Source organism: Herpailurus yagouaroundi, unplaced genomic scaffold (genome assembly GCF_014898765.1).
Source record: "Herpailurus yagouaroundi ecotype Mexico unplaced genomic scaffold, PumYag 140, whole genome shotgun sequence".
In the NCBI taxonomy this organism is placed as follows: Eukaryota; Metazoa; Chordata; class Mammalia; order Carnivora; family Felidae; genus Herpailurus; species Herpailurus yagouaroundi.
In genome coordinates, this window is record NW_024412395.1 from 20,451,215 (window position 1) to 20,463,857 (window position 12,643).

The 12,643-nt window shown below is 39.5% G+C and overlaps 1 protein-coding gene across 2 annotated transcripts in view; it reads left to right on the forward strand.

The window, feature by feature from the left end:
• The window catches only part of THSD7B (thrombospondin type 1 domain containing 7B), a 1,621,840-nt gene that overhangs the window by 875,080 nt on the left and 734,117 nt on the right, over positions 1-12,643 (forward strand). For both annotated transcript variants that reach the window (XM_040474954.1, XM_040474955.1), the window contains one exon: positions 6,996-7,168. In XM_040474954.1, coding sequence (XP_040330888.1) covers positions 7,030-7,168 — 139 coding nt within the window. In that variant the 5' untranslated portion in view covers positions 6,996-7,029. The remainder of the gene's footprint in view (positions 1-6,995; positions 7,169-12,643) is intronic.

The window sequence follows — 12,643 nt, forward strand, 5'->3', positions numbered from 1 at the left end:
TGGTCCTGGACTCTTATTTGTTGGGAGATTTTTGATAACCGATTCAATTTCTTCGCTGGTTATGGGTCTGTTCAAGCTTTCCTTTCCTCCTGATTGAGTTTTGGAAGAGTGTGGGTGTTCAGGAATTTGTCCATTTCTTCCAGGTTGTCCAATTTGTTGGCATATAATTTTTCATAGTATTCCCTGATAATTGTTTGTATCTCTGAGGGATTGGTTGTAATAATTCAATTTTCATTCATGATTTTGTCTATTTGGGTCATCTCCCTTTTCTTTTTGAGAAGCCTGGCTAGAGGTTTGTCAATTTTGTTTATTTTTTCAAAAAACCAACTCTTGGTTTCGTTGATTTGCTCTACAGTCTTTTTAGATTCTATATTGTTTATTTCTGCTCTGATCTTTATTATTTCTCTTCTTCTGCTGGGTTTAGGCTGCCTTTGCTGTTCTGCTTCTATTTCCTTTAGGTGTGCTGTAAGATTTTGTATTTGGGATTTTTCTTGTTTCTTGAGATAGGCCTGGATTGCAATGTATTTTCCTCTCAGGACTGCCTTCGCTGCTTCCCAAAGCGTTTGGATTGTTGTATTTTCATTTTCGTTTGTTTCCATATATTTTTTAATTTCTTCTCGAATTGCCTGGTTGACCCACTCATTCGTTAGTAGGGTGTTCTTTAACCTCCATGCTTTTGGAGGTTTTCCAGACTTTTTTCTGTGGTTGATTTCAAGCTTCATAGCATTGTGGTCTGAAAGTATGCATGGTATGATTTCAATTCTTGTAAACTTATGAAGGGCTGTTTTGTGACCCAGTATATGATCTCTCTTGGAGAATGTTCCATGTGCACTCGAGAAGAAAGTCTATTCTGTTGCTTTGGGATGCAGAGTTCTAAATATATCTGTCAAGTCCATTTGATCCAATGTCTCATTCAGGGCCCTTGTTTCTTTATTGACCGTGTGTCTAGATGATCTATCCATTTCTGTAAGTGGGGTGTTAAAGTCCCCTGCAATTCCCACATTCTTATCAATAAGGTTGCTTATGTTTATGAGTAATTGTTTTATATATTTGGGCGCTCCGGTATTCGGCGCATAGACATTTATAATTGTTAGCTCTTCCTGATGGATAGACCCTGTCACTATTATATAATGTCCTTCTTCATCTCTTGTTACAGCCTTTAATTTAAAGTCTAGTTTGTCTGTTATAAGTATGGCTACTCCAGCTTTGTTTTGGCTTCCAGTAGCATGATAAATAGTTCTCCATCCCCTCACTGTCAATCTAAAGGTGTCCTCAGGTCTAAAATGAGTCTCTTGTAGACAGCAAATAGATGGGTCTTGTTTTTTTATCCATTCTGATACCCTATGTCCTTTGGTTGGCGCATTTAATCCATTTACATTCAGTGTTATTATAGAAAGATATGGGTTTAGAGTCATTGTGATGTCTGTATGTTTTATGCTTGTAGTGATGTCTCTGGTACTTTGTCTCACAGGGTCCCCCTTAGGATCTCTTGGAGGGCTGGTTTAGTGGTGACAAATTCCTTCAGTTTTTGTTTGTTTGGGAAGACCTTTATCTCTCCTTCTATTCTAAATGACAGACTTGCTGGATAAAGCATTCTCGGCTGCATATTTTTTCTGTCTAGCACACTGAAAATCTCGTGCCAATTCTTTCTGGCCTGCCAAGTTTCAAAAGAGAGATCAGTCACGAGTCTTATAGGTCTCCCTTTATATGTGAGGGCACGTTTACCCCTTGCTGCTTTCAGAATTTTCTCTTTATCCTTGTATTTTGCCAGTTTCACTATGATATGTCGTGCAGAAGATCAATTCAAGTTACGTCTGAAGGGAGTTCTCTGTGCCTCTTGGATTTCAATGCCTTTTTCCTTCCCCACTTCAGGGAAGTTCTCAGCTATTATTTCTTCAAGTACCCCTTCAGCACCTTTCCCTCTCTCTTCCTCCTCTGGGATACCAATTATGCGTATATTATTTCTTTGTAGTGTATCACTTAGTTCTCTAATTTTCCCCTCATACTCCTGGATTTTTTGATCTCTCTTTTTCTCAGCTTCCTCTTTTTCCATAACTTTATCTTCTAGTTCACCTATTCTCTCCTCTGCCTCTTCAATCCGAGCCGTGGTGGTTTCCATTTTGTTATGCATTTCGTTTAAAGCGTTTTTCAGCTCCTCGTGACTGTTCCTTAGTCCCTTGATCTCTGTAGCAAGAGATTCTCTGCTGTCAGCTATACTGTTTTCAAGCCCAGCGATTAATTTTATGACTATTATTCTAAATTCACTTTCTGTTATATTATTTAAATCCTTTTTGATCAGCTCATTAGCTGTTATTTCCTGGAGATTCTTCTGAGGGGAATTCTTCTGCTTGGTCATTTTGGATAGTCCCTGGCGTGGTGAGGACCTGCAGGGCACTTCCCCTGTGCTGTGGTGTATAACTGGAGTTGGTGGGCGGAGCCGCAGTCAGACCTGATGTCTGCCCCCAGCCCACCGCTGGGGCCACAGTCAGACTGGTGTGTGCCTTCTCTTCCCCTCTCCTAGGGGCGGGATTCACTGTGGGGTAGGGGTGGCCTGTCTGGGCTACTTGCACACTGCCAGGCTTGTGATGCTGGGGATCTGGCGTCTTAGCTGGGGTGGGTAGGCAAGGTGCACAGGGGCAGGAGGGGCAGGCTTAGCTTGCTTCTCCTTAGGTGATCCACCTCAGGATGGGCCCTGTGGCAGCAGGAGGGAGTCAGATCCGCTGCTGGAGGTTTGGCTCCGCAGAAGCGCAGAGTTGGGTGTTTGCGTGGAGCGAGCAAGTTCCCTGGCAGGAACTGGTTCTCTTTGGGATTTTGGCTGGGAGATGGGCGGGGGAGATGGCGCTGGCGAGCGCCTTTGTTCCCCACCAAACTGAGCTCTGTCGTCCGGGGGCTCAGCAGCTCTCCTTCCCTTTGTCCTCCAGCCTTCCCGCTTTCTGAGCAGAGCTGTTAACTTATGACCTCCCAGCCGCTAAGTCGCGCTTGCTGTCGGAACACAGTCCGTCAGGCCCCTCCGCTTTTTGCAAGCCAGACTCGGGGGCTCTGCTTGGCCGGCGAGCCACCCCTCCGCCCCGGCTCCCTCCCGCCAGTCCGTGGAGCGCGCACCACCTCGCCGCCCTTCCTACCCTCTTCCGTGGGCCTCTCGTCTGCGCTTGGCTCCGGCGACTCCATTCTGCTAATCCTCTGGTGGTTTTCTGGGTTATTTAGGCAGGTGTAGGTGGAATCTAAGTGATCAGCAGGACGCGCGGTGAGCCCAGGGTCCTCCTACGCCGCCATCTTTGAATCCCTTATTTTATTTTATTTTATTTTATTTTATTTTATTTTATTTTATATTATTTTATTTTATTTTTAAGTTTTGTGCCTTTTAAATATTCAAGGACTTCAATGATAAGAATACATTTAAAGGGAAATGAAATGTGTGTAAAACGTAAAATGCATTTTTCATAGTCCGAATTGCCTTCAAATAATTAGAAAACAGAGGCAAAGGGGCGCCTGGGTGGCGCAGTCGGTTAAGCGTCCGACTTCAACCAGGTCACGATCTCACGGTCCGTGAGTTCGAGCCCCGCATCGGGCTCTAGGCTGATGGCTCAGAGCCTGGAGCTTGTTACCGATTCTGTGTCTCCCTTTCTCTCTGCCCCTCGCCCGTTCATGCTCTGTCTCTCTGTCCCAAAAATAAATAAACTTTGAAAAAAAAATTTAGAAAACAGAGGCAAAAAGGATAAACAGTGTTTTTTTAGTTCTCTTAGTATTCATCAATTTAAAGCTAACCTTACAAATATATTTTGGATGCTAAGATATATAGTAAATAAGTTGATTTGGAAACTGAACGATGGTCGTGATGTAAATTATTTATGCCATTGTGGGTAGCACATGCTTCCTGCATAATATATTTTTATTGTAGTTACAGCATTTGTACAACATCTATTTATGTTGTACAAATAGAGGAGTGGAATCTCTAATTGTTTCTTGTTTCCCCTCTTTTTTTATTGTGAATACTTGTGTGGCTTTTTAAGTAATGAATACAAGAATGACTCCCAGTGTCTTTGAAGGAATAATTGAGTAAACTTTCAGACATTTGGAGGAAAGAGAGGAAACACAGTTTAGTGGAGTAAGACAAAACTGGGGTCACATTTGTCCATCAACCCAGCAGAGATTCTCATTTTACTTATACATCTAAAGCATGGAGCATGGCATTTGGTGGAAGCTTCACCAAACCTAGTTTCCCATCGTTTGTCCTTCAGCTTCTTGGGGAAAGGGAGGTAATGATGTATAGGATCATAGATAATACTGATACTAAAATGTAGGTATTCCCAGGAGTAAGATTGCTGTGGCATCCCAGATTGAAATGCTTTTGTTCATTCTCTAAGATCTGTATTTCAGATTTTGTTTTTTGGTTTTTTTTGTTTGTTTCTTTGGTCAAAATCAACCTAAGGTTTCTACTGGCACTCTTCCTGTTAGTGACAGCCAGAAGATGTGGTGACTGTACATACATGAGTGGCTAGGAGGTTCCCAAGCCACTCTGCTCAGGGATCTGCCACTGGCTTAGATGAACACAAAAGGAACCTTCAAGACATTGGGTCCTTTTGCAGAGTCAGCACAGGGTTCTGGAATGATAAGAAAGCCTAAAATGAGATCAGGGCTCATAGCGGCCTCTACTCAGGGAATTGTGGTGATTTTGTTATTGTTTTATTTTGAATTAAATACAAAGATTGATACAAAATTCAAGATGTTTAAATATTAATTTTTGACTAATCATTCCAGATCACTGGAACTCTTAACTCTTTTAAGTCTTTTGAGGCTTTCCACCTACAGCCATTTGGAGTATAGCAAATATGGTTTGGGTCTTCCTTCTCTTTAGTTTACATACTAATGATTTGAATATATTTTTAGATATGCTGGATATGTGTCTCTTAACGATGAGGATGAACAAAGTCCTCTCCTTTACCCTGGTGATTTCCTGCATAAAAGAAGTTATCTTTGTAGAGAGCTGGTCCTGATGGCAAATTACTTTAGTAGTAATAATAATAGCTTAGGATTAACTACACAGATCATTTTCATTACAAGTTTTATCCTTGGAATAAGCTAAAATTAATATCAATGCTGCCCAGCCTATAGCAAAAGCATAGTTGTAGCAAATGGCCAGTTCAGTTCTCTGGGCTTGAGGTGTTTGAATTGTATCCAGCAATGCCACAAAAGTTCCATGAGATAGTTTACCAGGCCAGTCTTGGGGGCAGTGAAGCAAGAGAGCTCTGTTTTATTTCATCCAGATGACTCCACTTTGATGAGTCTCAATATTGTATGTGATACAGAAATTTGAAGAAAAGGTTTTGGTTGCTTATCCATCCATGTACTCTCTTCATCCCTGGATCCAGGCCAGCCGTCAGAGAGCTGTGTACTTGAACTTCATTGCTTGATCCTTTGTAGAATCTTTTTTACTGATTTTGTACTTTTCCATTGTACTCTTGGAATGTGCCTGGAGTGCCACGAAACATGGTTTGCCATGTTTCTTATATTTGATGAAGTGTTGTGTTCAGCACATTGCTCAGCACAGTGTCTGTATTTATGAGGACTCCTAGGGTAAATTCCATCAGTGCCTGAAAGTAGAGTAGTGGCTTCTCCTGAAACAATAATAAAAAAGAAGATATAATTTTCTCCTACATACATGAGGGCATTAATAGCTACTTCCTTTCTTTGGTCACTGGGAAGCTCATAGTCAGATTTGTTCCTCACTCGTAGCCACTATGTGGGTAAATGTGTAGGAACAATACTTCTACCTTGATATCCTTTTACTGTTCAATCTTTTTATTCCCCCCCTCCACCCATGTTTCTTAATACATTTTCCTATTACATGAACTGTGGCCCATGATCTCTAATCTCCTTACCTCCAGGTAGACTTATTATCCTTTGGGAAGCTACCTGGATATCCTGTAAGCACATCAGACTTAATATTGCTGGGAGGAAACTCTTCTTATCTTCCTTTTCAAACATGCCCCTCTTTACCATTCCTCCTTTGGTGAAGAGGTCCCATCTGTTTGATCATGTAAGTTAGCAGTCTTGCTGTCTTTTTTATTTTTTCTCTCTCATATTCCATCCATTTGGTAACTGAATCTGGCCTCTGTACTGCATTTGACATTTACCCGGATCCTTTCATTTGTCAGTTCTTGCCTGGACTATTTGCTAGTTTCCTAACTGGCCTCATCCACCATGAATGTGTTGTGCACACTGGTGTCAATTGTTTAAAAGTCATTCCCTTGCATATAATTCTTATTGTTATTATTTATAGAATGAGTCCCAAATCACTCACATGACATCCAAGGCTCTTCATAATTTGCTCCCCAACCTGTGTTCTAAATCTCCTCTCTGTCCATTCCTCCGTCCCCTTTTCATCCTTCACAGCAGCCACCGGCCCACTCACCAGCCCCTAAACAGAAAATGCATGTCAGCACCTAGTTCCCACGGCCAGAAATGCACCCCCTGGCTCCCTCAAGCCCTTGTTTTCCTAAGGCTTCTCTCAGACATTACCTTGTGTGAGACTTTCCTCTTTTTTTCTCAGCACAGATGATCTAATTGCCTCCCCCTCAATTTCTCCATTTCACTTTCTTAATACTACTGTTAGAGTATTCTTTGCCCTGTTTTGGACTTTGATGTGTGTGCATGTTTCTTCCCAAATTGTGAGCTCCTCAAGGAGCTTGGCTAAGTTGAAGGAGAGAGTAGACCAGGTATCTGCCAACCCTCCTCTCACAAAAGTCGACTGATAAGGGAACCATGGAGTCCCTAGAATTGATAGTCTCTTCAATGGGTAAGGATTGAAAGCATGGCTAATTAACCTTTGATCTTAAAATGTTGATATTATATGCACTCTCTTTATGGTAATGGGGAATTTGTAGTATCATCATGATAAAGGTTCTAGCAGTCAATGTGAGTCTTTATAATTTCTGTAAAGAAGAAACTTATCTGGTTTTCTTTCTTTTTTTTCCTTTAAAAAATTTTGTTTTTAGGAATAGGAAAGTCAAGAGGCTGAAAATCTGAAGAATGTTTTCAAAGGGTAATCTGGCTGTCACTTGCTGGTTATGGAGGAGCATGAGGAAGCTGTTTCTATTACTTTCTCTCTTGCTGTCCCATGCAGCTCATTTGGAAGGCAAAAAGGATAATCAGTTCATCTGGAAACCAGGTAGGAATGTTCTGGCTGTTCCTTTGTCCCATTTTCATTAATGAGAAGACTATTCTTCCATTCTTGTTCTTATTTGTGGAGTAGTAGAGAATATTCAGAGAGGAAAAAAAGACTCTTCTTTTTTACAATAAAGCTTACATTTAATTTTTATTTCTGCATGATTGTCACCTCTACCCATGATCCTTTCTATCCTTCTGAATTTTCATGTTGTTGTCAATTAAAGTTATGATTTCCATAGTTACATCTGCTTCTCCTTTGTCACATATATCACTGTGCCGCACATGTGTAGCAAAATTGACTACTGAATTTAGCTGATAGCCTTAGCTACAAATGCTTTGGACCAGTTCTGTATGTTTCTTCCTTTTAGCTAACAGACTAGTTAGCTATTTATTATTAAATACTTTGTAGCATAGATCCTGTATATCTAAATTTGGGAGCATGAAGAATTGTCCTAACAACTTTGCTCATTAGCGGTGACTCCGAAGTCTCCTTAATGTATTTTGAGATCCCCAGATACCTTGTACACAAGTATATGAATAAGTTGAATTGAGATTTGGAGGCTTGTGTATAAGTCATGTTCTTTTCTAATAATTTCTTTAATTTGAGTGTAGAAAAGATCTGTTAAATTTAATTTTAAATGCTTATGTTTTATTATCTTAAACGATGAACCCTAAATGTCTTGGCTCTTTGTATCACTGATGTGTCTCTTTGCTCTAGATTTTAATTTTCTTAAAGTTTCAAAATCAGATCATTTAAAATATTTATTACTGTTTCCAGAGTCCATTCTTGCAAATACAGATAACTTTTATGCTTAATATCTTGGAATAGGAAAATGTGATGTTATAGAAGATGTATGGCCCTTGAAGAATTTTCATTTTAGTCTCATCAGTTGTAAATTAAATAGACTGCAAATGTATTGTGTCACCATGGAGATATGTACAAAAGTGATATTTGCAGTATTTAAATGATTTTGCAAAAATTAAGGTAAATTATGCTTTAAAGCATATTAAGTAAAAAAACCTAATGCCACTAGAGATAGAGTCTGGAGGAAATTTAATTGCACTAAAGCCCCTATAAATTAATTTAATTGTGGGCTCTAGTACCACATTAGTGATTTGTATTTTTTATCTCAGAGTGGTTTTAGTAAGCTTTGGAACTAGGTCTAAAAGTCAGTCTTGCAATTCTGTGAAAGGGGCTATTTTGTTCTAATCACAAAACGCTAAACATATTTATCAAATCTAAATGAGCACACTCATATGACTCTACTCTGTCTAAAGTTCTCAAAAAAGTGCAATTAAGATAGAAAGTAGCAAATCTGAACCACAAATGAGATGTGTGAAGAAAAGGGGCTTATTTGGAAACAAATTTTAAAAATAAGACTGCTTTTCTAAAAGCAGGTCATTGGAATAAGATGGTACAGACCCACGCTGCAGTGGATGAGTTCTTTGATAACTGTCAAACTTCAGTTTTAGAGATAGAATCCTTCCAATAAGATACATTGCACTGTTCAAATGAACATCTCTGTCATCAGTCTCATTTTCCCTGGTATTAATTACTTCTTTCCCTCCTTAATGTGCCATCAAAGAGGTAATAAATATATACTTCCCATTTGGATTTGCTTAGAAATTACAAATTTATTACTTGTATATGACTGGATATTTTAAAAGTGGAAAAAAATTAAAAGCTACAAAATGAAAAGCAAAAGTCCAGACCATGTATCCCATTCTCCAATCTCTTATGTATCCTTCAGAGATTTTCTTTGTGCGTGTAGGTACCTCTCCATGCATATTTGTGTATATAAACCACATAAGATACACACATATACACATAAAATATCACTAATATTATTTATTAGGGTTCTGCCAAAAAAGGAACAGTACATGCACAGAAGGTCATTGGGAGGAGTTTAATAAAAGGACTGTTTACAAAAGTGGGAAAGTGTGAACACTGTTTAAGAACAGCGACAAGGAATTGTGGAGTGCCCGTGAGCTAGTGTCAGTCTTTATGACTTCTAGATCTGCAGAGGCAAAGAAAGGAAGTGGTTTCTGGAATCTGGAGAGAAAACTTCACGGAGAGGATACCCGAAAGATGCTGTGACCTTCAGAGGGATATAACCAGCCTGCAGAGAGGAGTAGGAAAGGGGCCAGGGGAATGAAGGGCCCTTGCCCTCACATCTCCTGCCAGGGCTCTCATTGCCTGAATCCAACCAGAAGTCATGAGGCAAGGGACTCCACTGATTTATCATACAGACTGGCCTTCTGGGCAGGGAGCAGAGTAGAGAAAGGTGGACAATGTGGTTCTGAAAATATTTAACTCATACATACATATATGTACATACGCACACACATTTTGCTTCCTACAATCAGGATCATACCATGTACCCTTTTTTTGCAGCTTGATTTTATCACATGATGTCTTGATGAACATTACATAATAGTGCACATGGGTCAGTTTCATCTTTTAATGGTTACATAGTATTCTTTTGTGTTTTTATTTAATAGTATGTTTATTAATGCTTGCCTGGCATTTCAGCAGTTTTTAGTGTTTTGCTACTATAAATTATAGTTATACGAATGCAACATTATTTTAAAGGTAAACAATACATCATCTTGAGGAGTCATTGTACACTAGAGCAATTCTGGGTCATTACCTTCAAAGGCAACTTCAACATCTTAGAATCTGTTCATCTACTTATATGTGAGTGTATTATATTTCAATTTGGTTTTAAAAGACATGTATTGCAGGTGACATCAGTTGTGTTTTGGGAGTATGTTATCAAATCTGACAACCAGGTCCAGTGTATTCTGAAATTTGAACAGCTTTCCCCAGGAGACCCAGACAAATATACTTAGAAACCTAGAAACTGTTCTCTGAGTTTAGATTGTAGGATCCACAACTTAAGATTTTTGTTGGTGTCTGTTGTTTTCCCTTGAGTCCATGAATTAGCTGATAGTCAACCTTATCTGAATTGGAGGCATTTCTAAGTGATTCCTGGCTTTGGATAAACAATGGATTGATGAATAATGAGTGGTATATTTTGTTGCTAAGGATTTCTGTACTGAGAAAGTCTGGTGAGCTGTAGGCTGTGGGGGTCCTTGATCTGGCAGGGCTGTTTAGTGTCTGTCATCACTGTGATGAGATCCTCTGATCTATATTTGGTGTCAAGCAATCTGCCATTCATGCCAAGGAAGGATTGTGTCTGCGAGAGTACCAGATAAGGAGTGATGTTGCTTGTTGTTTTAAGTAAATATATAACTATTCATGTCTGCATGGTTTGTAAGGATGGACAGATCATGGTTTCTGAAGCCATAATAGTGAGTGGTTTCAAAGAATTTCTCAGTATTGGTTCTAAGAGGTTCATTCATTCCACTAACACTTGTCAAGTCCTTATTGTGTGACAGGTACTGTTACAAGCACATGAGACAAATTGAGAATAAAATAGGCAAAGAAATGGGGTAATGAATGTGATCAAGAAGTTAAATAAAAAGTACATTAGATGGTGGTAAGTGTCTAGAAGGAAAGAGAAGGCAAGGAAGAAAGATATACAATGATAGGTGAGAGGTAGATATTGTTAACATGTAGGCTGTGGGATGCCTCACCAAGGAGGCGAATTTTTTTAAAAAAAGTTTAACATTTATTTATTACTGAGAGACAGAAAGAGGCATAGCATGAGCAGGGGAGGGTCAGAGAGAGAGAGAGAGGGAGAAACAGAATCTGGAGCACGCTCCAAGCTCTGAGCTGTCAGCACAGAGCCTAACGTGGGGCTCGAACTTGTGAATCACAATATCATGACCTGTGTCAATGTCGGACACTTAACCAAGTGAGCCATCCAGGTGCCTCAGGAGACAAATTTGAATAAAGACCTAAAGGAAGAAGGCAGCTAGCCATGGGGATATTGGGTGAAGAATTTTCCAGATGAAGGAAACAGCAAAGGCAAAAGGCCCTGAGGCAGGACCATATGTGACATGTTTGGAGACCTGAGAAGAGGCCAGCATGCTGGAACAGAGTGAGCATGGGGTTAGAGATAGAACAGGACCCAAATAAGGTGTGTCCTCATAGTCATGTACAATTTGGCTTTTACTATGGGTGAGAAAGAAAGACACTGGGGAGTTTTGAGAGAGTGGTGACATGATCTGACTTCGTTTTAATAAGATTTTAATATGTCATTGTGAGTGGTCAGTTGAGAATGGTGGAAGTAGGGAAGTCAGTTAGGAGGCTTCTTCAAAAGTAGTGAAGAATAATGCTACTAGCTTGATCTAGAGTCATGGCAGTGAAGGTGGTAAGAAGAGATTGAATTTTGGTTATATTTAAGGCCATCCTTTTCAACTGAGGTGATTTTGCCCAGCAGGGTTTTTTCTGTTTGTCACAACTGGGGTGAGCTACTGATATCTGTGGGTAGAAGACACAGGATGGCCCCTACCACAATTACCAGGCCCCCAAGAGTCAATAGTGCCCAGGTTGAGAAACATTGATTTAAGGTAAAGCATCATGACTTACTTATGTGAGGGGGCGGGGAAGGAAGAGATTCAATGGTGGCACTGAGACTTTGCCCTTAACAGCTAGATGAGACAGGCTGGCATGAAGGGACCATTAGAGACTTGGCATTGGGCATGTTACATTTTTTAACCTGTTAGAAATTCATGGAAGATGCTGACCAGGAAGTGGGATGTATGGGTCTGAATTCAGGAGAAAGGTCTGTGCCAAAGACCTAAATTTGGAAGTCACTAGCAAAGAGGTAGAATTTAAATGTATAGCCTTAGAAATGAAGAGGTGGCTTTGAAATTTGTGACCCCATTTATGTGGAGGATACACCTGTGCTTCCTTTGGGCCAAATCACATTAAAAATTGTAGTGGTAACATACACATAATATGAACTTTTACCGTTGTAACCATTTTTAAGTTTACGATTCAATGGCATTTAGTATATTCACAGTTGGTGAAGATATCACCACAATCTAGTTCCAGATCGCTCCAAATGATGTTTTACAAGTGAGTTTATAAAAAGACTGGAAAAACAAGTTTTGCTATGAATCATAATGCATGAAAGGAGAAAAAAGCCACCTTTGTCTCTTTGTGAGAAGCTCTTTTACTAGCCTTAAGTCATCCTAAGAGATCTTTTGAGTCTAGTAGAAAGAGCTAGAGCTTTAGACACAAGCAGACCCACATTCAAATCCTAAGTATATAAAGAGGAGAGAGTTCTTTAACTTCTCTCAACTCTACTTATCCATCCAAAAATGAGGATAATAAAATACTTCATGAGGCTATTCTGAACATTAGGTAGAACTACATTTTGAAATACCTGTGTATCATGTACCTACTCAATAAATGTTAGCTCTTATTTTTATCATTATTACATAATCATTTAATGTTTACAGTATCCAACTTTTGCATACTTTTGTTCCTTAAGTACACACAAAAGGGGAAGTTGGTTTGACAGCTAAATATATCTTAGTGATAAATCGTCAAAAGTAATTT